The sequence below is a fragment of the Suillus fuscotomentosus genome (genome assembly GCF_016647785.1).
Source record: "Suillus fuscotomentosus strain FC203 chromosome Unknown F5891scaffold_4, whole genome shotgun sequence".
Classification (NCBI taxonomy): domain Eukaryota; kingdom Fungi; phylum Basidiomycota; class Agaricomycetes; order Boletales; family Suillaceae; genus Suillus; species Suillus fuscotomentosus.
The window spans coordinates 686,352-710,785 of NW_024539516.1; the positions used below are offsets into that span (position 1 = coordinate 686,352).

Here is a 24,434-nt window from a genome sequence, read left to right on the forward strand (position 1 = left end):
CTTTTCGGGCATAAGCGATAAGTCTAGACTTGGTCTAGATGACGGCGTCACGTGCGTATCGGCTCTAGTAGGATGCATTCTTCGCTCTTGAACTTAGCTTGATCGATTGACTTGCATTTGGGCAACATACGATTTCCAAAGTCATACATTCCAGGCATTCTGTTTCCATCGCTCCCTCAGGAAAGATCGATCATATAGTAGACTAGACCGCCGTGTCCACCGTGATCCCAATGACTGAAACCGTGCGTATTTACAGGCAGGGGGCCGACATCATCCCTCCTCACCCAGGCAGCGATTGGACTCGCTTTGTCTGCATCTCAGACACCCATTCTCACACCTTTCACATACCCGCCGGTGACGTTCTGCTGCATGCTGGTGACTTGAGTAGCTGGGGTAGCCTTTCGCAATTGATCGTCACAGTCGAATGGTTGAAATCATTGGATCACCCCGTGAAGATGTAAGCTGGCATTTGTACTTCGATGATGTTCCAGGCGCATTATGCTAACTTGCAATGGGCCAAGTATGGTCGCAGGCAATCATGACGTACGTCCTAAGCTAGCAACATGACTCAGATTTCAGGCCAGACTGTTTTAGCTTTGTCTTGACGAGATGTGGGCTCAGCCAATATATGGCCTCCCGCCAGAAGTGAGTATGGATTTCTCAAATCATTAGTCGAGCTATCCAGAGAATAGATAACAGGAGGTCCAGCAAGCACGGACCTATGTACGGAGTCAAACAGCAGCAGGTTTGCACTACATTGAGCATGAACCCTTTCGATTCATGTCATCTTCGGGGCGCCAATGGAAGATCTATGGATCACCGGTGAGCACCAGTCACTCCTGCGAAGCCGGTACCTCATGGAACTGATTCACATGCAAGGCTGCTCCGCTATACGCTCTAGGGTCATTTCAGTACGAAACTCCAGATGAAGCACGAGGTATGTTTTTGGGCCAGATCAATGTTTGCGGGTTCTGACCATTCTCTAGTGATTTATAACCGTATACCCAACGATACGGATATCCTGATGACACATACACCTCCTTTCATGACTTTGGACAGAACAAGGAAGGGCAAGCACGCTGGATGCCATGTGCTGTCGAACAAATTAGCGGAGCTGCATAACTGCCGGCTGCATGTCTTTGGCCACATCCATGAATGTGCTGGAGCGCAAATCAACACGCATGACCCATTCAGACTGGTCGACAGGGTGTCCGTGAATGCGGCCATGGCCGTGACGAAGAAGGCAATCGTCGTGGACCTACTGAATTGACGGAACACCTTGGACTGCAGATATCATGTACACTTAGTATAAACAAGCGGTGACCTTTGGTCGTTGCTTTATTACAAAGGCAGTGTTTGGTACACTATATTTGCACCAATTTCTCTTCGTTTCCTCTTGAAACTCGACGACTTTTGACACGGGACATACGGTTGACCAATGAGCAAAAGGATCTATTCTGAAATCGAGAACTGTGCGAGAGAGTGAAACCTTAACAGCCTTTCAGGAATCTGTTTGCGTTTCACTGTCCAACAGGAGCAGTAAGGATGAGAATAAAACGTGATTCGTGGAATACAGTGGTTCTTGAGCAGTTGAACTTTGAAGAATCGACGATGTAGAGCTGTTATTCGTACTCGCGGTAGTCGCCAAGCTAGTGATTACAATTTTATCGTTGAATTCGTCGCAAAACAGGTTTTGTGGAAAGAAGAAAGCACGTTCGAGGCAAGCGCAAGCCCATTAGCCAGTGTGCGCGGAGAGCTTTGTCAATGCCTGTTTCACCCACGATGAGAATAGGCAACGCACGATTGTCGTCACCGAGAGGTTCTATTGGTCCCTGTGAAAATAGCATGGGTAAAGTGAGACAATAGTGGGTAACAGGAGGACAGTGTTGCATATAGAGGTAAAGTGTGAGTAGGAGTGCCATCATCGGTCACTGCAGAACTAATCATGGATTCATAGCGCGAGCATGCGTTAAATGGTACCGTCAAGTCACCATCAGGTGGAACGATGTATCCATTAGTTTTTGTTGTCGTATTGTCATGATACCTAGATCCATTTTGGATAGCGACCAATTCATGAAAAGTACAGGTGGTCGCCATATAGCACTGGAACGAAAGAACGAAAAAAGGAGCAATGAGAAGTGGTAACAGGATGTGAGCTTGCGTCAGTGTTGTACTGCGTGCTGGAAGGTGTAGATGGTATCCATGTATGGCTGATAGTGTCGTGAAACAAAATGGAAGAGCAACTTGGAGAAAGGATTGCAAATGAGCAGCATAGCATGAAGGGGTGGACACCATTGACAACGAGCCGGCGGCTATTCGTGCTTATATATGTTAGATGACTGGTGAGTTATCCTCCAAAAAATTTCTGCAAGTGAAGCTCATGCATGGAGGCACCACAATTCTCATGCCTGCAGGTTGCACCATCAAGATTTAAGTGATCCACCATCGGTCCTCTGAAGAGTTCGAGAAAGACGGACACCTTCGGGCCCTCGCTGCGGTTTCAGCTGATACACTATGGTTGCTCCTGGCTCACATGTTGACTCGAAGTTGGGATTATAACATACGACCCGCATATGTCTTTAGTCCATTAGCAATCAAAACACGAAATGTCGTTGACGCACCTCGAATTTTAGAGCTGGGCGTCGCACTCGTCTCATGAGTTTGTTGTGCTCCCTCGGACGGAGGTGCCGCGCATCATCTGATCTTCATGCCGTCACAAGAACTCGTGAGACAAGGGATATAATTGCTTAAAGAAAAACAGCTCAGCCCCTCACACCTGATGTCGAATCGTCTAAAAGCAAGTGAGCTCGGAGGGAATCCAACAAGAACTAACTTATATACAAGCCAAAGTATAATGATTCAACATTCTGTGTACTGCCTGAAATTGCGTTGCCAGGCATAGGTACCTCAGGTTGCATCGTCATGCAAAAGGACGTATTCCCGATTTGACAATCCAAATTTGATGACTGCAACAAGTTCTGTAGGTGAATAAAAATACTCATGTGGAATGAGAAGCACTCACCATCACCCGCTTTGAGTTCGTAGAACCGTGATGTCGGAATGGCCTCATCGTTGACATGTGTACTATTTGTAGACTCTAGGTCGATGATGAAAGGCCTGTATTCTCAGTTGTAAGAGATAGCCACAAGAGCAAACATAATAACACGCACTTGTTCTTCGATTTTGAGGTGCCGAATTCATCTTTCTCCATTACCTGACGATCTAGAGTTGTTGTAAATAAGATGCCAACTAGAATTTTAGATAAATACTGCTACTCACGCTGGATCACAGCATGCTGCTTCGAGCAGGAGGGATGTTCGATTAAGATATCGGTGACGGTACGATCACGTCCAATTAGATAGGCGCTTTGGCGATGAATGTGGAGTAATTCTGCCTAAAAGTCAATACTGGGTATCAGAAGAGAAACATATAGCACTGACCAAGTTGCTCGCTTCCTTTGAACACGTACAACCTCCAACCCAGAGTGGGCTTTCTTGCTTCCGGGGGTTCGTTATATTTTAGGATTGTGCTCGTGCCGTCAGTCAACTTGACAGCATTTGTCTCTGCAGCCAGCAACCCAGAATTAGCAAAGTTGGGTTTGGCCTTGTCGATAGGTGGAGGGGACTTGGACTGAGAGCTAGAGCGTGGGGGAGCGGAGGGTTGAATAGAAGATGGTGGTTTTGGGGATGCAGAACGACGAGACGAGGCTGCGAAGTCTCTACTTCGGCGCCTGCTGGGTCGGTCACCGTCATCTCGACCATCCCTACCCCGTTCGCGGTTGGGCCTGCTGGGCCGGTCATGGTCATCTTGACCTTCTCTGTCCCTTTCGCGGTTAGGCCTTCTAGAATCACGATCACGGTCACGATGACCGTCTCTTCTACGATAATCATCATGTCTGGCACGTCTATCATCGTCATCGTTATTCCTTCGCCTGTCTGAATCACGCTCATAGTCTGCACGCTCCATTCTAGGATAATCTTTCTTTCCTTTTCTTCCAGAACGGTCTTCTTCTCCTCGGGTACGGAACCGTCTTCTCGGTGAGGCTGAGGTGTCGCGAGGCATAAGTAGTTCTGGAATCTGCAGTGCAAGGCTCTAAGAACTGGAACAACTGCGAGTTTCAATGAGGTGAAAGTACTCTAAGACTGTACTTAGTCCTTCTTGCTGAGTCATCAACATGCTTCATTCAATTTGCCGTTGAACGTTAACGTTAACCCATTTTGACAATAGACATAACGTGCACGTGGGTGACAAATAGTGTCCAATACAATTATTTCACAAAGACTCCAGGTTTTGGCCATGCTACCCTCTTGAGTCGTGACAATCAAGTGACTTGCCACTAGTTGAAACAAGACTTTTACATCAAAACCAATGCAACCGTAGATATAACCGTAGCCCCTAAAGCAGCATAGCCAGCCCTGTATGCTCCTTTGAGACTCAAAACTTTGAGAACCACGTGAGTAGTCATTAACAAAACAAGACATAGGTGACATACATTTACCCATGTCCCAGCTCAAGTGTCGGAGACCATTCCAGAAGTGGAAAGTGAAAGGTGCAGCCAGGATAACCTTGCCGGTGTACTTCACGTAGTCTGGCAGCCCAGCAACGAACTCAACAATGTGAGCGCTATCGAAAGTGTCTGGAGCAATGAGGTATGCCAACGAAAAGCCATATAGGACTGTATGATATCATGATTACACCACATTTCAGTCATTCGTGAGGAATCGGGACATACGCGCGCTGAGTGCCCCGCCAGTTACACGATTTGCAATTGAGCCAAGCCATGTCAGCTGAGGTTGGTAGATTGTGAAATGAGGGCTGGAAGGGCGTTTAAGACGCTGAGCATTTAGAATCTCTTCCGAAGCTGATGGAGGCAAGGACTGTATCTGCACACCACTAAAATGCATTCAAAAATGACAGTTCAAAATCACGACAATTATCCTTACCGCTTGGGAATCAATGTACGCAAAACAGTTTGGTTTCTCCCTGTAACAAGTATGTAATCGTACCACTTTCATGAATTATGATGCGCACTTACCAATGACTGGAGCGAACGCCACTCTCCTCGTAGCAGAACCAAGCCCAATGCGAGCGGACATCATGGTGAAGGTGGAAAAGTGATTTGTGGAAACTAACGGCGATAGACGGAACCGGATCGTGGGAAATATATATATCGGGGTTTCCAGTGATCCCGTTTTGCCTGTGCGGTATAGGCTCGGGACCAGGTCACGAGTCTACTGTGCGGTGTGGACCACCATGACCTCATATAGACCTCGAGAGTACTTTGTACTTACCGACGCTGGAAAACCTGTATTCACTAGGTGAGGCTATTGATGCACTCAGTGAGGTCCAATGATGATAATCACTGTTTAGTCGCCCTGATGGGCAGGACCGTGGACGTTGAGAATCTATCCTCTATCATGGGCATAGTTCAAGCGCTTTTGTCAGTCTTCCTCGACGACGGCGATAAGCTACGCTGTATAAATGCCGGAAGATTGCGGATAACCTTCCTGCTTCGGTCTCCCCTGTATTATGTTTGCGCATCATCGTGGGGTGAGCCAGAGTCTGTCGTGAGTGGTGGCCTCGTGTTTTGGATATTTATTCGTGGGTCGATTAATTTGGACCAGAAAGACTCGCTCACACCTCGAGTATTTACATCTACAAATACTGAGCATCGTCACGGCATCCCAATTGAGACGCATCTTCGAGCGTCGCACGAACTTTGACTTACGTAGGTTATTAGACGGTACGATAATTCACCTTCATTGTGCCTTGAAGTTTTTTGATCTTGCCCAAAAAATAGGCTCGGAACCATTTTTGTTTTCGTTGTTAGGTCGAATGGAACTCGACCTTGCAATGGCGACTTCTTCCTTGAATTGTCTACAGTTGGATCAGAGCTTGCGAGCGCGTGTTGCTGAAGCACTGGTACCGACCTCAAAGATGAAGGTCAAACCTTCTGCTGCACGTGAAGGATCGAAGTGTTAATGAGAATTTGGCTCCAGGATACCCTCTACATCATTTTAGTCGCACGGGGTCAGGTCATAACATTGGTGCGACCTAAAAAGCATTCAATACACCCTGCTGGCACGTACCCTCTCTCTATTCTGACGTGCGACCTTCATATATACTTGTTGCAGACATACACATTCTCGTCAATACCGTTTATTCTCCATCTATAGTCAACTCGCCTGCATCTGCATCATGGATTCCAGTTTGTCTACCGAAGTTCAACCCCGCTGGTTTTGTCAACGCATATATCACTTTTTTACATCGCCCTGACACAGACTATAATTTTCATCAGAGGACAACACTCGAGAACAATGAAAGTGCAGATATCACTGGCGCCAGTCATTGCCGAGAACCGTCGTGGTACCCCTTCACGGCACACAATCAGGCTCATAGAAGATTCTGGCATTGGACTTGTGTGCATCAGCGGAGGGTCAGAGTTCGAGACTGCGAGCATGGTGCGACATCGTCACTCAGGTGTGCTAGACTATTTACCTTAAGCTCATTCATGTCGCTGACATTGACCCCAGAAATTAAATGACGATGGATCCCTCGACACGCTGGCCAGAGCTGTCGACTCCGGGAAAACACGCTACTTTGCCTCTCAGCTGGGGATACCTGGATTGCGTCACTTTGTTTATAAGTCGAGGCCGCATGTTCAAATTACCTTACCGGCTTTTGAGGAGCCTTATGATACCCTCGATGCGAAGAGAAGGTAATCGGTCCTAGAACTCTTCATTCGCAGCGTGCTCAACCACGGAAAATAGGATAGTCACATTGTACCAGATCGTACATGACGCCATACACGCAAAATCTGGGCAAACAGGAAACTTCAAGCTACAATACATTCGTACGGAAAAGGAAATAGTCATGGGTTGGGCAAGTGTTTGGCTGCTCAACACCGCTTGGTCTAATCTTGTGACTTCAGATAACGCAACCGTTCGAATTGTATATGGTCTTATCGCCACGGTTACCCAAGGCTGCGGTGATCAATGCTGCAAACGCGCCCAGAGATGCGATAGGGGACACTGGGGGTCCCCTCGACTAGCTAGTATTGTCCTCCTTAGAGTACTTCTCTCCATAGGACATTAAATCTGAATTAAAAAAAAAAAAAAAAAAAATGCTGCAAACGCAGTTACTCGGTGGGTGAAGAAAGAGGAAGGTCAACTTTTCCTGAGGGATGCCCCGGTTTTTTAATGGGCGTACTGATGAGACAATACCCTCATGCATTGGCATCGGGTGTTCTTCGGTTAATGTTTGCTTAGTATAACTACGAGATCTCTGCATCAATCTGACCCATCAGAAACATGCTTCCCGTTGAAGTTGACCCATTGACAATAGACATCGACACGTACAATGTACGGAGAGACTCATGAAGAACATCTTAAGAACATCTTAAATACAACACAGTACGTGGAAGATGAAATAATCAAAACAAGTGCACGCTCGCTGATCGAGTCTGGTGTCTTGGATATCTGGGACCCGCCAACATTTTCTCGACACCTCCTGAACTTCCTCTGCTTTTCGCCTGATGCTCCGAGTTCTTTGTGCTGCGACTATCTAGATTGCTTTTGTCGATGTACTCCAAGGCATGCCGTTGAATTCAAGATGGAATGGGTCATACGGCCCGGGCATGTCATCCCACTTGTCTCCCTGAAACCAGACCGGAGCACGAGGTTCAGGTGTCTGTGCGAACGCGGACGTTGAAGGCACTGAAGAGGCCACGTCTGAGTGGGTAATTGGAGAGGTCGGATCAGGAAATGCATCTTGTGGTGCCAATGCAATGGGCGCGCGTGTGAGGTGCGCGATGTGCTCAGAATTCTCGACTGGGTAGCCCGGATTTGCGTCACTCGCAAGCAGCTGGTTTCTGAAGAGAGCGGCTTTGCCTGTGTCATTCCCCTGTGAGTTGTTTGGAGGCTCGCCAGTTGCTTTCGCTGGGCGGTTCGCATGTTGCTCGACTTCTCCCCCTATACCGAGAAGTGCATGAAAGAAGGGGAAGAGAGAGCAGAGGAATAAAAACATGACGACTTGGTCCCATTTGCGTTCGGGTAAGTTTTCGAGACATATGTTTAGGAGCCAACGAAACATATTGCAACGGTTATAGCGACGTCTTGAGGACTGCCCGATCCTGTATCTGTTGTCTTTCTGGAATGATCTCTGCACCATTTTGAAAAGCAGATCCTCAGTGTTGCGGTGGGCATGCATCGAACAGTAAGTAACCCATACCTCATGTCAACCATGCGCCGCTTATTCAGAATTCCAATATTATAAATGGTATTCAGCATTGCAAGGGGTTCTGCTCGGCAGGCACGTAGGCGGAATGGTTATGAGTACTGGACAAAATGAGTTTGCGTGCAAAACAAACGCGACTCAGTATACTTTGTTCCAATGACTTGTCAACCGAACTCAATCTTATCACATGACGCCGCCAGCGCCAGTCCCCATTCCTGCCAGTATGTTTTGTGTCCATAGTCTTTTTATTTCATTTTGCATTGGCAAATGACTGCTAATGTAATCCGATGTGATTCTGCTATCAACGATTCAACGTACAGTATCAAGTTCTTCAACTTGTGGATGTCCATCTTGACCGGTATTGCTAAGCAACACGCCTTGACATTCACTCATCGTACCAGGTCAAGATCCTTGTGCTGCTAGGCACCCACCAAAACCATGAAGGAGCTCAATGAATTAAGTACTAGTCAATGAAACCCGTGGACCTCACTGAGTGTAGATTTTCACTCTTGAACTTGACTTTCCATGAAAAGGTGAGAATACAATAATTGACTACCGTTTTCGGGCCACTGCATACACACTCGTACAGCCTACTCACAGGCGACCGTCTACTGAACAACAACACTCAGCTGCAGCCAAGATGGTAAATATAACATCAATTTAAGTCAAAATTGCAACTACAATGTCATGCCTCGAGGCTCCAATGCTCGTATATGTCCTGCCTCTTAACAAGTGCGTGCGTTCTCGTAGCATGCTGGTGGTATTAGGGAGACAATGCCACATGGTAGAGGTGGGCCCCATTGCACCCGTGCCTGCATTCAGTCATGCTTGCTTCATAAAAACCAATCAAATATCCCAGCGTTCAGCTGATATAATATAAGTCCATGTCAATCATGTGCAAAAGATCGTGCCGATATAAATCCCCTCGTATGGACCCAAGTGGTTCAAGATATTGCCCACAAGGATGTTGGGCACACTCTGTATTGTGCACAGAGCATCCGTGGCATCGTCGTCACCTATATAGATGAGGATGAACAATCATGTCCGAAAAGGCCAATTTTGTACTCGCCTGGGCACTGGACTGCGTATCCATCAGATACAATGTGGACTTCTCCCTGGACATGTGAGAAGCCCATGAAGCGCCCCGGAACGATCGGGATAATGTCCTTCTCATTGTTGATGCGTTGGAAGTCTGATATCTGCTCGTGATTTTAGTAATTGGGTGAATGAACAAGATCCGAAGGGGAGAATCAAGCTTACCAGGTAATCAAAAAGAGCGGCCCATGCTGGATTTCCTACGCGGGGTGTGCCATATGTCACACCTAAAAATTCCGGCTGTGAAAATCCCGCGCCCCCCTGTAAAATTACTGGTGTGGACACACCTTTGATAGCGATACTAGAGGGAAGGTTCAAGGCCATAAACACACAATCAAGCTCCGCAAGGGCGGCTCCCAGGGAGTGTCCGACCTGTCCTCAAAATATCAAAGTTATTTTAGAGTGGTGACAAAATGCTCGATACTGACCAGCGTGACACTGCTGGCGTTATACTGAGAGATCAGGCTCTTCACCTCGTTCAAGATTATGCTCGCAGTTAGCGCGTGCTCATTGGCAAATCCGCTGTGAACCTCAACGCTGCTATCGACACCGGGGAAAAGTGTGGGGTCCAGGGGTTCCATCAATACATCGGCATCAGTGAGATCAGATAGGCTATGTAGGTCAATAAGTTCTCAGGTCGTATGATGTGAAGCGTGTACACCTACAGTTGGGTTGGATCTGTGCCTTCATGAGCAACTATCACGGTATTTTCTGTCGGCCAGTAACCAACATAGTCTGCGAAATGTTTGGAAAGGCGGGTGATATTTTTATTGGAACGTACAATATTGGATACTGTCGTCGTCACCCCCTGTGAGAGAAACCTCAAAGTCAGGCACCGCATCGCAAGCCTCTAAGAACTCGATTATTGAGTCGCGGCAAACCAAACAAAGTAGGGTGGGATTGCGTACGACCACACTGCCAGCCAGTTACGATAGTAGGCGAACAGTAAGCAGCACGAGCAAATTGAGTATATGGCGCCAGATCAGCCAGCTGCTTAGACGACATCTGAGTGACAACTGAAACATCCGCCCGACGTATTGCAGGAGGTGCACGATGAGAGACCGCCGCAACCTGCAAAATGCATGCCAGCATGAAGTTCGAAGCGGAAGAAAAGAAAAACATAATATACTGCAAGGCGCAGTGGATGAACAACTGGAATGCCGGGTCCCAGGGGAGGAATGTGGTTAGCAGCTTTGCTGAACATGTTGCAAAGGAACGTGATATTAAGTACGCTGAGTGTTTTAGATCAGCAACTGCGCTTGAAGGGATAGACTGCATGCATGCAAACGGGCACAGGCGACCTCGTGTCATGTATTACAACTATTCCTAGTAGCTGCTGCAACAAAAACATTAGTGGATGAACCCATCACACGCAGATACTCTGGATGAAACATCATTCTGGGAATTGTTGAGCTCGAAATAAGGCGACTCGTCCAGATACGTGTGGTCACTTGACTAGACATTGCATGTGCTGTCTCTGTTGGACTAGGTTAAGCACGAGGACCGACGAATAGAAACCTCCGAATCGAGAAAAGGTCAGACGTTAACGTTGAACGGCCGCCATGGTTTTACTTACGTAATGCCAAGAAGTCCACATTACTAAGGTGGGAAGAAGAACAGAAGGTGCTTCAACAACAGTGAATGCCGACGCTTGCAAGCTTTAAGTGACAGCACCCGTATATTCCGTTCTTCTGTGGTTGATGATTTTACTGACCTCGATCTTGTAGAATTTACCTCTCTGATTGCTGTTTCATTGCGCTGCTTTTTGGGTCGTCACGGCGGTCGCGCGAAACAGACCTCCGAGCCGATCTGACAACCCATGTTCAGCCCCATTCCCACCCAACAAAACACATATCAACAGGTGGAGGTTATTCCCCTTTGAAGGAACTAGGAACATCTCCGCATCTTTCTTTCTTCCACTCATCATCGCGACAAGGCGTTCGTTCGTCTTTGCGAGTGCCACTCCGTGAGCTATGTATCACACGCAGCAGACCACTTCCGAGACTCGGAATACACTGCTTTCGGATCCTTCCAATTCACAGCCATATCAGTTGAAGGATGCATTAATCCCGGAATCACTCCCTTCAATCACCAGCATGTCTCTTCCCGGCATCCCCCCTTCCAGACATTCACCAGACTCCAGAGCTAACATGAATCCAAACTTCGCTTCTCCTGCTCCAGGATCATATGGTCATTCCCACACCTATGTATCTGAGTTGGACTCATCTAGCCGCTCTCAATATGGATCGAGCTCTGGCATGCTTGACTATGTAACCCGAGATCCACGGCTAGCCTCCGAGACCGATTCTTATTATCGCTCTAGCATGATGTCACGCCCTCCAGTCGCTACGGTAGACTTTGTGTCCCAACTCAGCTCCGCTTTGATTCACGACCCTCCTACTCTGTCGAATGCTGAATCTCGATCCTCGCGATCGCCTGAGCAACCAGACGAAGAAGTGGACGATACTGCTGATGGTCGCAGAACTCGTCGTGAAAAGCCGCGAATTGAGCTCGCTCCAGATCAACCACTTACCACGCAGGGAAAACCCCGTGCTCGAGTTTATGTTGCTTGCCTCCAATGGTCCGTCCATTTTTTGAGCCTCACTGAGTTGACCGTTGACCTATCACAACTGCAGTCGGACACGCAAGATACGTTGTGACGGGGCGAAACCCCAATGCCACAATTGCAGTCGACGTTCCAAGAGTGGAGATGAATGTACATACGATGCAGTGCCAAAACGTCGGGGTCCTGACAAGACTCCTGGCGCCCGACAGCGAATGGCTCGGGATGCTCATGTTGGAAGCGAGAGCGACGTTGCTGCATCCCGTCGGCGGCGCAGAAAAAGGCGTGAAGTGTCTGCGACCAATACCATTTCAGACCAAACGGCTAATACCGACTTGGAGAGCGATCAACCTCAGCCCGAATCCCTCATTTCATTTCCTAATATCCCCCCACCCGTCATCGACCCACAATTAACCGCCATGTCTCCTTTTCCGGTAGAGGGTTCAATAGGGTCGAACTCGTTTCAGCCCTTACCGCTGAATATCCTCACTGATGCAGTTACATTGGTCGCACCTTCAGATAATGAGGTTCTATATCGTACCATGACGAGCACTGAGGTACCGACTTAATTACTTGTTGGACGAAGTCCGCTCATTACCTATGAATCAAGGACACAAACAATGATTTCGGTGTTACAACTCAGTTGGATTTTCAGTTATTTGAGTCATATGGCCATAGCCCCCCACCTCGGGCATTCATTGCTTCACTGGACAATGAAACCAGTGAGACTTCAGACGAATCATCAAACATCACTCCCGAACCCTCTCTTGATTTCACCCGTAAAACATGGTGGGATTCACTTCTTGCCATTTACACTTCCTCATCATACCTTCCTTTCCTAACTGCGACGCAACGTTGCCATGCTACGGAGTCAATCACTGCAGATATCCAATTTCTATTCCGCGGATCTAACTATTGGTTCAATTTTATCAATGTTCCTCAGTTCCTTGGGAGGTACTTTAATCCCGTAAAGAGGGAGCAGATGCACCCCGCGCTGCTTCCGGCTGCTCTCGCTATTGCTGCATTATTTCAGAGTTCAGAAGCGGGCAACGGGAGGGAAGGGAGAGACCGAGCTGTTAGGTTACGAGATATTGCGCAAGGTCATCTCGAGGCAAGCCTTAACGCTCGTTGGATAGATGATTCGCTCGCTCAAGCTGCCTGGGTTAGTTCATACATTTGCAACGTTGTATAAGTGTTCATGTGTCACGATCACCTCTTAGCTTCTGGCGTTCTTCGAGATTTGTCCCCATCCTCAATACACTAGGGAGCGGTCCTCGTCAGCTGTACTCATGCTTGACATGATCATACATGGCCTAGGGCTGACTTTTCTTGATGTCGACAATCCACATTCTGCCAAGTTCTCGCCTCGATCTGTGCCTACGATTACACCCCATACGTGGAACCCCCCTCGGCAGGCCGTATACCCGACCGACCGCTTGCTCGCTACTCCTAGTGTCACTCAGTCACAATATCCTTTGAAAGGCTGCTCCTGCTCTTCCATGACGCTTGGCCAGCGTTGGCCAGCTGCCTATGAGCACACCCCACTTTGGGTTACCACTCCTGCGTGGGATGATAACTGGTCAGAAGCCGAGGTCCGCAAAGAGGGGTGCCGCCGATTATGTTGGAGCGCCCTCGCCTTAATCGCCGGCCACACTTCATACGCTACTGCTGAGAAACGTGTTCCTCCGGAACTTTTCCTCAGGGAACCCGCGAATGTGAGTCTCAGCGATCCTTGTAAATCAGGTACTCACATTTTATGTAGTTTGCGCTGCTCTTTCCTGGAGAGGCACTAGGACTATCAAGCATGACATCCCATCATTCAGGGAAAGACACTGTGTGGGCATTGATTCACCGAACGATGCTTCTCTGGCATAGCTGCCTGCAAATCAGACGCACCCCGAGTGCAAACGATGCTGAAATGGCTCGTTTTGCAGTAGATGCGTGGCTAGAGGCAGATGCGTTAGAGCAAGCATTTGACGCGCATACCTGTGACTTGGAGAGGACTTTCTTGTTCCAAGGTCGGGAGTTTTTATTCAAGTAAGCTAGGGACGAACTACTTTGAACTTCTGTGCAATGGCTCATTGTGGCAGCGTTCGTATGACGGTATCTCATGAATTCAAACGGTTTATCCCTGTCGCCACTGCGTAAGTCTTGAAATGCAACCAAGTGTAGTTATCGATCACTGATTTGTCCTGTTTTATATAGCGATGCTAATGGACTATTCCACAGGGCCAGGGAATGGCGTCAGTTGCTTAATTCATCGCGTTGTTCCTCTATTGATGACCTGCGAATAGTATCTCACCAGGCTAATATTGCCCAGCGCGTTGTACTTGGGATGGACGCAGTGACTGGTCATGCTGCTCACTCCCTCATGCACAGGCCATTCTTCATTTTCTGGTTCATGAGCCAGATCAGCCGGTAAGCATTTCATCTTACTCTTATGTATGGCTTATCGACGGGGTGTTGCTTCAGGGCACTCGCTCTGTGGGATTGCGATAATACACTGACCCTTGCTCTTGACGTTTGCATAGCATTCTTCAAGCCTATAGACTACCTAATTGCCCTCTGGCCTTGCGAAGGTATGGTTTGACTTGCACGAGCCTCTTATTCTCATCGTTGCTCTTCAGATATACGACGCAGGGTCTCTAAGCTTCGCGAACAGCTGGCGCGTGCGTGCAGGAGTACTAGACGACCACACCTCCTGCCAAGTTCGGCATGGTAGGGTACCAATCACAAATGATTTTTATTCCCTAATATATTTCTTCAGTCTCGCACTACTGTTCTATCACGTTATGTATCGAGTCTAATATGCCTTTTGTTTGTCACCAAAAGCAATTGAGTGACGCTACATGTAGTGAATGAGGCCCAAAATAGAAAGTGATTGTTTGTCAGTGACTTCAAGTTTAAGTACTAAAGACCTTAGAAGCTCTTCACAACATTCACATCTTTCTTCAAACTCTCAAGGACAATGGAAGAACTGCAACCCTCACATTCAGATACATCCGTCTCCATGATGGGGCTGTCAATGTCCCGCAGTGGAGGCACTTCTAGCTCAGCCCTGAAACGTGGGCCCTCTTCCTCATTCGAAGGTCTTGAGGACGAGACGAGCAAGAAGCGGTTCAAGGAAGATTTGGGAAATGGGCCAGATATCGAGAAGTCTGTCGCTAAACCATATTATGAGGCCCTAGCAGAGGATCTTGCTCAAGAACTTCAATGCGGTTGTTGCACTGAGCTGGTGTACCGACCAGTGGTCGTGTCCCCTTGTCAGCATTTCTTCTGCGGCAGGTATGACTCTTTCAGAATGTAGTCGTATACCAATGCTGACCTCTGTCAAGCTGTTGCGTTTTGTGGATTCGTGTGAGTTTTTGGTCTACAGTCGTTCGTGGCACACCATGCGCTCACCCGACACATCGGGTAATCATGCTGGCTGCACGCGTTCATTCTTTTCCCATTTTTGTGTTGTCACAGAGCTATTGATCTAACGACTGCCGACTGCAGAACGGAGGTACGAATTGTCCTGCATGTCGAGGGGTATCCACTATCGTTACACCATCACGCCCACTGCAATCGATCGTCGATATTCTTTTGCGTGCCGATCCATCACGAGAGCGCGCTGAACGAGAACGAATTCAAGCGGATGAAGTATACAAGGCTGGATGTTCTATGAGGGTGCGTAGTTCAGGGATTCAGTCCATTCACATGTCTCAAGCACGTGTTTTCTAGATCCCAACGCCACGAGAGGCGTCCCCGGAACCCAACCTAAATCAAAACGCGGATTATGTTCGCCCTTGTCCTCATTGTGCGCCTGATAATGCATTCGGTTGGAGGTGCCCTCAACCCGTCATCGATTACGGCGTCGATCCAGAGCGTGCGTGGCACTTGGATGACGGTATGTTGCGTTATTACTTTCATTACTAAAGAGTTATCTTAATTGTATGTACTCTAGGTAATCCGCCTGGTCATGCGTTTTGCGGAAACTGGTATGTGAATGCCACTACACTTGACTTTCTCTTACCTTGGCTATTAGCGAAAATCTTCTCGCCTTGCGCGCTCCTTCCACAACAAAATGTGATCTATGTCAGGTCTCATTTTGCGGCGTTGGTGTACCAGGGCGTTGCTTGGCGGCACCTTTGTTGTCTCAACACCCTCACAATATGTCTGACCTGGGTGATCTCATCCAATCATCCGAAGTTTATGGATGCTTCGATCATAATACTGTCGAGGTCGATATCATGCTTGATTACCTGACCGCTCAAGAAATTTCACCTCGGCATATTTATCGCGAGGTTAGTCATGGTCCTTTTTGATCACGGCCCTACATAATTTTGACGCGGTGTAGGTTGCATCACACATCCTCTCCCAGCCTAATGGTTTCCGTCCCCTGATAGAGCTCGACTTATTCGTGGATATCCACAGCGTCACCGCTGGGATTGATGAGAATCCAGATGCGCCGAGAAATAGGATATGTAGACAATGTGCTACAGAAGTCATGCTCTGGGGCATCAAGGACTGGTGGATACGAGAAAGGCAGAAGGGTTTTCTCCAGGAAACTGTGACGCGTCGACCTGACTGTAAGGAAGGCACCTCCTGCAGCAGACAGAAAGATCTCGGTGAGTGGATTGTTGTTTGGAGAAACATGTTCAAAGTTCACTCAACGCTGGCTACAGCGCATGCAAGGGAATGTAAGTTCCTTATTGACCCCTGTTTGTTCTCTGTCCTTGTACTAATGCTTTGGCTTCCAGATAATCACATCATCGCCCCCCGTTTTTCGGGAGATTCGGTCTTTTCCACCGAGGCATCAATGACAGGTACTCAAGGCAGCCCGCCTGTCTTTGCTGCTATAACTGCCGATGCCGCTAGGCAATTAGAGCCGGAGATGGCGGAAAGTCGAGGCAATGCAACAGTGACAGATCTCCCTACAAACTCCTTTCTGATTGATGGACTATGAGGACCACCCTCTTCACCTTAGTAACTACAACGAGCTTAATACTGTGACGGAGTTCAGGTTGCATGTGAAAAAATCTTCACCGTGATTATGACTAGCTCAGATGTCATTGGCACCACGGATTTCATGTGTCCCTTTCTCTTTCCAATTCTAATAGTCATTATATCGTTATCTTCACCTCAAAGCCGCTGTAATGAGTTTCCAATAGGTTTGAGAACTAATCCGGTACATTGCGTGGTACATTAATGACAGATAGGACGACGTTGTAAATGTATGCAAAATGAACATGATATATATACGATAAAATCCAGGAACAAGGATAGCGGAAAGTAAATGAAAACAAGAACGGCAATCAGAGGGCGCCCAAACCCTCGTACATAGAAATGTCACCATCCCAATGCCGTCGAACACGGCCAAATGACCGATGGGAGTGCAATGACTGCCTGTCCAGTGTGGCAACTTTGCGCCGTTGGCGCTCCTTCAACTCCTCCGCCAATCTCTCCGTCCGGGCCTTGGACTCAGCTTTAGCCTCGGCCTTCTTTCGTTTCTTTTCCTCCAATTTCCGCGCCTTCTCTGCTTTGCTGTCTTCCTTGCGAGCAGTTTTGGATGTTACAACGCTCGCAGTTGGAGACTCTGACCACGCGCTTTCAAGCACGCTCGGAGCCTTGCTGCTGCTCGTGACCGGGGAGAGGAAACGGTTCGAAGAGTATGGCTTCGTAGGGTGAGGGCTGGTCATCGATGTATAGGCACTTGTCGGGGAAAAGGTGCTGCCCATGGGTGAGCTGACGTCAAAGGTCGAAGAAGGTGCAGGTGATATGGATGGAAAGCGGTCGGTGACTGCGGGTTGAACATTGACATTGAGTCGCAGGTGTTCTACATTGAACACGCGACCTTTCGGTCGCGTGTCAGGAGTTCGTGTGTCAAATGGCTTCCGTAGTGACCGTGTTATGTAATCGGGTGAAAAGACGACGCTGCCCGAGTCAGAATAGTGACGACCAGTTATGTCCTGGTCTTCAGCTGTTCGCTCCTCGATGATGGTGAGCTGTTGGTTGGCAACAGCCGAAGGATCAACGGGAGTTTGGAGAGTGACAGGGCTGGTAGGAGGTGATGCATTCGAGCTGAAAGACGTCGTTGAAGACGACAAGGATGGTGTATCGCTGTCGCTGGCACTTACGTGCCCGTTGCTAGCACGTGATCGCGTCCTTGAGCGGCGCGGAAGGTGGAAAGCAGGGTAGGAGGAAGAATTAGGAGAGCCAGAATAATCATCTGAGATATCAAAGTCAGACTCTGAGTAAGTGACTGAGCTGGTCATGGAATGGGATCCGAAGGAAGGCGAAAGAGGTTCTTCGTGCTCTAGAAGAAGATACGGCATGGCAGGAGCCTTTCCAGCAGTGTGAATACCATTGCTGGGATCAAGGAAATCATCGACATCATCTATTGCGACCCCAACGCGCTCTTGCTCTTCGGCATAGCTACGTGGATGCGATATTGCAGGCGACAGGAGGTCGGCTACGGCGCATATCTCAAAGTCCGTATGTGCTGAAATGATACTGTATGTTCTGTTGTTGCGTGCCATGGATCGTTTCCGTCGCGGCGTTAACGTAGAGTCAGAAGGTGTGTTCTTATGTGAAACCTGTATTACTTGAGAAACTGTCGCAGTTGCGGTGGCAGCCGAGTTCTGACATGATGATGATCCATCACGAGTGGGAAAAGCTACATGATACCCAAATCACAGGATTAGAATGCTTCATTTTTACTCACGGTCTTCAAAAGCATCGCTTACTGGAATTAGCTGTGAAGCCTCTTGTTGTCGAGCCAGTACTGCTCTGCTGATCGAGAGAGCTAGATAACTTTGCGTCCGAAACACCACCGCCACGGCTGCGACTGGGTGTAGGGACAGTATCGCTCGAACGACCAGGGTTATCGCTGTCACTGGGGTCAGGGTTGCGACCACCGCCTCCGTTCTTACTGTCAGCGCGGGAACGACCGGTCCTTTTCTGGCTGTAAGACTAGGAGTTGAGTACCATGTCAGCTCATGACAAGAGACCCTATCGTGTTCGAAATATTCACCATAACTGTCTTGAGTGCCCTGAACGGAAAAAAAAGTCAAAATATGCCGTCAAGAGGTTTTGGATAAACAAACCTAATTTGAAGGCTCCGACAGCTACACAATGTTGCGACTTCATACACACCTACAGAAGTTGAATTGGAAAGGGCCCGATGCATCGCATGTTTTACAAGGGATTCGAGGTGGTGGATTTGGTAAGTACTCGAGAGGATCAGCAATTGGCTCAACACCGCAGGTGCGTGTTGAAGAGGAGTGATGAGCGCTAATGAATAAAAATACTGCAATAACGCGAGCGTGATTGGATAAGGTTCGGATAGGTTGAAGGCGCGTGGCGTGAGACGTGGGTCTGGACGCGCTTCCGAGGACCCTGGTGCGCCAGGGAGGTCCGGAAGCCCAACGTCCATGGAAGATGATGGCAAGATCTCTATTGCCTGTTGGGCCCGCGCCAAGAACTTGTTCCTTTGATCTTTGAACCAGGGCCAACGATCCTCAAGAGTCTTCCTCGAACATTTGACTTTGCGCCCGTCGTCACAAATGATTTCAAAATCAGCAAGAATACCCTCTTCCAGGGCTGATAATCCAAACTCCTGCATTGGTATATCGATTTGCAGAGGTGGAGGCTGATAGATTCCAAACGACTCCAGATCAATAACAGCAACGTGATCCCAACTGAGAAGCCGGCGATTGTAATCTTCGATGAGGTTGCCATTCCGGTTCCCGAAGATCATAAATTTATTCGCCTCTGCCCATAAACAGGCACGAAACCAGGAGCCAGTCGCCATGGCGCTCCCGGAGTCAATACGTGACCAAGTCATGGTCAGCATGTCTAACGCCCAGATAGAATAGGATTGGTATGTATGTGCCAGGTACGTGCCAGCAATGATGAAGTGCGTGCCCAGGATAGCACCTGAAGGAAAACGGAGTCCTGGAGGGAATGACGTGCCTGTCATATCTGTGGAACGATCTGTGATTGTGAAATCTGTGTCTGGCATTGGAGAAAAGACCTCGAATTCCCGCTTGACGTCTGTGAACTTTGCGACAGATATGTCATCAGGCCTAAACGAAGCGGTCACGACGGTTAACAACTTACGTTGTAATTGCTGTACAGATTGATGTCATTCGGAAAGTTGTCGGTTGGGGGGGCTGAATACGGCATATGGACCAATGAATCGGACGAGGTGAATGCTTGAGCTGAAGGAGGGGACTTTTCGGGCCGAAATCGTGCTCCAGGGGGACCTAACATGGTGGTGGTATCCGTTGAGTGGACTTCCTCCTGCGGTATTCGGACGCGTTGGTTTGCAGAGACGGCTACACTACGATAGGTACCACAATGGTGGGGAAAGTTTCGGCGTTGAACCCAGGCTCTACCCAATAAATCGTACACATAGATGTCATCCAGCCAAACATTCGATAGGTCTTGGCCTCCGATGATGAAAAGACGATCGGATGACACAGATGATAGATGTGCATATCGAGGCTTTGGAACCAACGTTTCCGCGGCAGACTCCGCAGAGGCACTGTTAGTAGCTGTTGCGGGAAGCCAGTGCATTACTGACAAGTCGAAGAAACGGACGTCATTGAGCACACAAAGGTCTTCTGGATTACTAGAGTTCGGGGTGCTGCCCATACCACCGAAGACAATCAGTTGATTGTTCCCTTATGATAAATACAATCTGCATAAGAGCTGGGCGACAATTAGCCAGGCGGGGAAACTCACAGGTCTCTGTGCTATGGAAATATCGTGCGTCCGGGATGTCGTCCTCTGGAGATGGTGTGATTCTCTCCCAGACGAAGGTCTCCAAGTCGAACACATATAGATCCGAGACCATGCGGCGTTCTGTGACTAGGCGCCCACCCTAATATATGATGCTTTAATGAGAAAGAGACGATAGAGAGCAACTAGCAACGCACGAAGAGATACATCTTCGATCCTACGACTGTGGTAGACGCGCCCTACAAAAAGATGATGAACAGTGAACGAGTAGAGGGAATGGATGCATACCACAAGTTTCGGAGGGACGTCACCGGTCGTCTTCCGACAGAATGTTGTCAAGTCGGATATGGAGTGCATTACTGAAAATTGAATGCGTTTGCTGGGCGACAAGACAAGATGGATACGGGACTAATGCGTTGTGGAGGTAAGAGAAGAGTGAAAACCAGGAGATGAAGAGTTGATGAAGACCTCTAAGAAATCATTTCGCTGGATGTATCTCAGATCCTAATCGGAACATGCCGGCAATCTCAGGCACGTGGTTGTCCTATTTTCAGGTTTCTCTCGAAGCTTTGAAGCAGAACTTTCCAAAGCTAACTACTAGCGTTTACGTCGAAGACTGCGCTATACCAATCGAGGATCGCCCACAAATCCATCAGACATTATAGTTCTGATCAACTCAATTCCTTGCTTGTGTAAGCTCCAAACACCGGGATGAGTAGCTGTGGATCATTTGCCAGCGCACACAGATAGCCGCATCATGAAACCAGCGACCATCTTCATCAACCTGTCCGACAGTCCAGGGCTTCTGTTGGATACGACACTTCAAACCCTCAGTACCTTTCCCTCGTCGACGACAAATTTAGTGGTACTCCTGGCTTGAATTCTCCTTGGCCGTCCAACCAGCGATATCAGACTTGACAGCTCTACTTTCACGGTACCTGGTTGATAAGTATCTAGTGGTATGTTGAAGTGTGTCATCGTGGGCAGCGTTACTAAATGTTTGTACTGGGGAGTCCCTCGGCCAAAAGGCGCCAGTCAACGGAGATCAGTGCCTTGTCACCACTTTAGTCAAACACTTGCTCGGGGAAATCAATTCTAATTGTTCATTCCTAGTTGGACCAATCACACACAAGATCGAGGGTCAGGGCTAGGTAAGTACCATTAGGCAATAGCCCCCCCCACTACGGCCCGATGAAGTTATCGAAATCCTATCTTGCGCATGTTGGGGGGATCAAGGTTCATTATTTCCGCTTTTGCGGGCCGACTAGTAAGAGGCTACTAAGAGCAGCTAGCTGGCGCCCATAAAGGACGAGAGGTAGCAACCTGTGACAACTGAAGGGTCATAATACTAGGTTGGTAACTGTTCCTGCCCTTACTATTGGGGAAAATCGGTTAGAACGAGCTTCAGAAAACTTTGGTCGCATTCTGCTGGCAACAAGCTTGGATGATAACCCCTGTGTGACTCCTGTGCTTGTCAATGTCTAGTTTGCCGGGGGTCGTTCGACGTGCTGTCAGACGACATGGATACTATGCCAAGCGAGTTCGCCGCCTTCTTCATCAATTTGTTGCTGTGCCCGAGGTAAGCCTATCTGTGTTGTCATCATAATTAATTCACAAACTTGTATCCTGATTTGAACAAACGCCAAGTTAGCGAGTCCGTGAGTCAAGCTACTCCTAATCGAGAGTGACTGACGTGCCAGCCTATCTTTGTACATAGTTGCACGTAATCAGAAGGGAAGTTTGTCTCGTAAAATCGTTCAAACACCAACAGCGTACGTATGCCATTCTATACGCGGGTGATTTGGGCCAGCCACGGTACAGCTCAGTCGGTAAGAGTACAATCTTACAGAAAGCCAAGCGAATTGCGAGCATCTTCGAGAAAACCCTTCCAAGGATATTCCGCCAACCTCGGCAGGTGTTCCATGAACCCGAAAAAGATTGCAACTGATTGTGAGATACCTGTTCATCGATAAGATGGATATGCCGTACATGATGCATGGAGTATTCGCTTCAAATCGGTTCACGATGTTGTTGAACGTTAAATTTTGTTCATTTACGCCTTCTCGCGCTTGCCCGGTGTTCTCCAGAATATGATCGTAGTACCATTAGAGAGCTTCTCGCATGACGCTGGATAGTCCATGATCCGCGGTCGCCATATAGTCGGCGCGTGAATTTCGAGTTCTGCCCTGCAGCTGGCCGTCGTCGGTGTTGGAGAGCAGCAAGGCCCATCTGCAAATCCGAAGTTTGATAGAATAACACGTTGTGTGGGATATAATTGGAATCGGTGAACTGCGACAATTGGTACCAATCGCCCAGTCCTCTCGCACCAGCTGGCCTGCCAACGAAACACCTACGAAACACCATGCATCGTGGACCACAAACGACGTTGATTTTTCAAGTCAAACGCTATTTGAATCCCAGATGTTACTCAAATCGACCATGTTGAATTCAGAATAGGCACTATCCTTGACAACGGTCGAATTCATGCTCTTGACTCGTACCATCACCTCCGTAACACCTCGCAGATTCATCCCGGTAGCATCTTCTTCTTCTTTTTGCCTCCCTTCATCACCTTTGATCTACAGTAGCTTCTCTCCATCATTCATGTCCTCAGTCTCCGTTACAGAATCAACGGATTGCCTTCAAGTCCAAGGACATGTCCAATATAATACCCCAGATCATATCACCCCATCAAATGTCCACACATCTCCCCTAGAGCAATTTCATATCTGGTTCAACCAAGCCCGTGAAGCCAATGTCCGTGAACCAGATGCCATGTCCCTCTCCACAGCAACAGCATCGGGTATACCTTCTTCACGCATGGTGCTCTTCAAGCAGCTAGACAAGCGGGGCTTTGTTTTCTATACTAACTATACTTCTCGCAAGTCTCGAGAACTGGAAGAGAACCCTCAAGCTGCCCTGCTTTTCTTTTGGCGTGAGATGTCTAGGCAGGTGAGGGTGCTTGGCAGGGTTGAGAAACTGTCGAAAGAGGAGAGCGAAGAGTACTTCAAATCTCGCCCTGTCGGCACTCGTTTGGGTGCGTGGGCAAGCCATCAGAGCAACGTGATTGGGGAAGATTACCTGGCCAACCGATTGGCGGAGGTTCAAGAAAGATTTGGAGTGCAGGCATCTGACAGAGAAGGCGATGTCCCATTACCTGATTTCTGGGGTGGATGGAGGGTAATCCCCAGGTATGATTCTTCGTTATTCTTGGCTCCAAGTCAATCTTACGCGTTGAAATTATACAGCGAAGTCGAATTTTGGCTTGGAAAGCCTTCACGGCTTCATGACCGTGTGCGATATCTTCGCGTAGAGAGTTCGCCCGATGACCAACCACGGTGGACGATAGATAGATTGTCCCCGTAATCTCCAACGTAGGGTTAATAACTCGAACCGATACCACTCGCATGGTTAACACATGAATTCCAAATATCGCGGCGAGCTGCGCATTGCCTCTCCAGATGAAGTTCGAGACTATTTTCTGACGATATTTTAAACAGAAGCATATCGGGACTTTTAACTGAGTCCAGAATAAGCAACAAGAAAATTTTCCGCCAATGCGACTGTGCAGGAGAACGCGCCGAGGCAACTCCACTTGGTTGGAACATGAGGCTGCCTGCGAGAATTACGAGGTTCTGAAGCTCACGAGATGCATATGGTGGGGAAGTCGCTCACTGTTGCCAACTTCGGGGAAGGCCAGGCCATGGTTGTAATGGGACTGTTGCGACACTGTTCTGGCTACAGGATCTATCAGAGTTCATAGTAGCATGGCAAAAACATTGGGTGATCGCCAGATAATGGTCGATAACTGATC

The 24,434-nt window shown here is 48.3% G+C and overlaps 11 protein-coding genes across 11 annotated transcripts; 5 read left to right on the forward strand and 6 right to left on the reverse strand.

The window, feature by feature from the left end:
- The first annotated feature begins 8 nt into the window (after positions 1-8).
- Positions 9-1,463, forward strand: F5891DRAFT_1002961 (Metallo-dependent phosphatase-like protein). Its single transcript, XM_041360274.1, has 6 exons — positions 9-457; positions 522-543; positions 595-645; positions 700-822; positions 880-937; positions 987-1,463. Exons 1-6 carry the CDS (start codon positions 231-233, stop codon positions 1,268-1,270), a joined length of 765 nt encoding a protein of 254 aa, XP_041232182.1. The 5' UTR covers positions 9-230; the 3' UTR covers positions 1,271-1,463.
- Positions 1,464-2,621: 1,158 nt separating this feature from the next.
- F5891DRAFT_1002969 (smad nuclear interacting protein 1) lies at positions 2,622-4,224 on the reverse strand. Its single transcript, XM_041360275.1, has 5 exons — positions 3,441-4,224; positions 3,280-3,390; positions 3,171-3,222; positions 3,023-3,117; positions 2,622-2,966 (listed from the first exon to the last, which is right to left on the reverse strand). The coding sequence occupies exons 1-5, from the start codon at positions 4,060-4,062 to the stop codon at positions 2,908-2,910; spliced, it is 939 nt and encodes a 312-aa protein (XP_041232183.1). The 5' UTR covers positions 4,063-4,224; the 3' UTR covers positions 2,622-2,907.
- A 130-nt stretch (positions 4,225-4,354) lies between these two features.
- F5891DRAFT_941945 (SDHC, cytochrome b subunit of succinate dehydrogenase) lies at positions 4,355-5,099 on the reverse strand (the record flags this gene model as incomplete). Its single annotated transcript, XM_041374374.1, has 5 exons — positions 4,355-4,440; positions 4,493-4,675; positions 4,733-4,893; positions 4,944-4,983; positions 5,036-5,099. 5 exons carry the CDS (start codon positions 5,097-5,099, stop codon positions 4,355-4,357), a joined length of 534 nt encoding a protein of 177 aa, XP_041232184.1.
- A 307-nt stretch (positions 5,100-5,406) lies between these two features.
- On the forward strand, positions 5,407-7,313 carry F5891DRAFT_1002973 (vacuolar fusion protein MON1). The gene is made up of 10 exons (XM_041360276.1): positions 5,407-5,567; positions 5,629-5,743; positions 5,801-5,943; positions 6,000-6,081; positions 6,135-6,360; positions 6,392-6,461; positions 6,534-6,718; positions 6,771-6,882; positions 6,932-7,037; positions 7,139-7,313. Exons 1-10 carry the CDS (start codon positions 5,418-5,420, stop codon positions 7,198-7,200), a joined length of 1,251 nt encoding a protein of 416 aa, XP_041232185.1. The 5' UTR covers positions 5,407-5,417; the 3' UTR covers positions 7,201-7,313.
- A 63-nt stretch (positions 7,314-7,376) lies between these two features.
- F5891DRAFT_1002981 (uncharacterized protein) lies at positions 7,377-8,468 on the reverse strand. Its single transcript, XM_041360277.1, has one exon. The coding sequence runs from the start codon at positions 8,206-8,208 to the stop codon at positions 7,564-7,566; it is 645 nt and encodes a 214-aa protein (XP_041232186.1). The 5' UTR covers positions 8,209-8,468; the 3' UTR covers positions 7,377-7,563.
- A 658-nt stretch (positions 8,469-9,126) lies between these two features.
- F5891DRAFT_941213 (Alpha/Beta hydrolase protein) lies at positions 9,127-10,422 on the reverse strand (the record flags this gene model as incomplete). Its single annotated transcript, XM_041374327.1, has 8 exons — positions 9,127-9,251; positions 9,272-9,434; positions 9,496-9,557; positions 9,618-9,702; positions 9,759-9,942; positions 9,996-10,065; positions 10,112-10,180; positions 10,239-10,422. 8 exons carry the CDS (start codon positions 10,420-10,422, stop codon positions 9,127-9,129), a joined length of 942 nt encoding a protein of 313 aa, XP_041232187.1.
- Positions 10,423-11,657: 1,235 nt separating this feature from the next.
- On the forward strand, positions 11,658-14,615 carry F5891DRAFT_941306 (uncharacterized protein; the record flags this gene model as incomplete). The annotated part of the gene is made up of 10 exons (XM_041374336.1): positions 11,658-11,911; positions 11,967-12,450; positions 12,558-13,055; positions 13,114-13,608; positions 13,656-13,930; positions 13,984-14,037; positions 14,099-14,136; positions 14,188-14,311; positions 14,366-14,472; positions 14,521-14,615. The coding sequence occupies 10 exons, from the start codon at positions 11,658-11,660 to the stop codon at positions 14,613-14,615; spliced, it is 2,424 nt and encodes an 807-aa protein (XP_041232188.1).
- A 169-nt stretch (positions 14,616-14,784) lies between these two features.
- Positions 14,785-17,029, forward strand: F5891DRAFT_1003014 (uncharacterized protein). The gene is made up of 9 exons (XM_041360278.1): positions 14,785-15,178; positions 15,229-15,250; positions 15,392-15,562; positions 15,617-15,782; positions 15,840-15,873; positions 15,921-16,179; positions 16,233-16,503; positions 16,561-16,575; positions 16,636-17,029. Exons 1-9 carry the CDS (start codon positions 14,862-14,864, stop codon positions 16,839-16,841), a joined length of 1,461 nt encoding a protein of 486 aa, XP_041232189.1. The 5' UTR covers positions 14,785-14,861; the 3' UTR covers positions 16,842-17,029.
- F5891DRAFT_1003020 (uncharacterized protein) lies at positions 17,030-21,080 on the reverse strand. Its single transcript, XM_041360279.1, has 6 exons — positions 20,624-21,080; positions 19,997-20,562; positions 18,982-19,937; positions 18,909-18,927; positions 18,622-18,847; positions 17,030-18,551 (listed from the first exon to the last, which is right to left on the reverse strand). Exons 1-6 carry the CDS (start codon positions 20,733-20,735, stop codon positions 17,191-17,193), a joined length of 3,240 nt encoding a protein of 1,079 aa, XP_041232190.1. The 5' UTR covers positions 20,736-21,080; the 3' UTR covers positions 17,030-17,190.
- On the reverse strand, positions 20,642-21,080 carry F5891DRAFT_473419 (uncharacterized protein). Its single transcript, XM_041371950.1, has one exon. The coding sequence runs from the start codon at positions 20,975-20,977 to the stop codon at positions 20,750-20,752; it is 228 nt and encodes a 75-aa protein (XP_041232191.1). The 5' UTR covers positions 20,978-21,080; the 3' UTR covers positions 20,642-20,749.
- Positions 21,081-22,861: 1,781 nt separating this feature from the next.
- F5891DRAFT_473507 (pyridoxamine 5'-phosphate oxidase) lies at positions 22,862-23,993 on the forward strand. Its single transcript, XM_041371951.1, has 2 exons — positions 22,862-23,811; positions 23,869-23,993. Exons 1-2 carry the CDS (start codon positions 23,105-23,107, stop codon positions 23,984-23,986), a joined length of 825 nt encoding a protein of 274 aa, XP_041232192.1. The 5' UTR covers positions 22,862-23,104; the 3' UTR covers positions 23,987-23,993.
- The last annotated feature ends 441 nt before the right edge of the window (positions 23,994-24,434 follow it).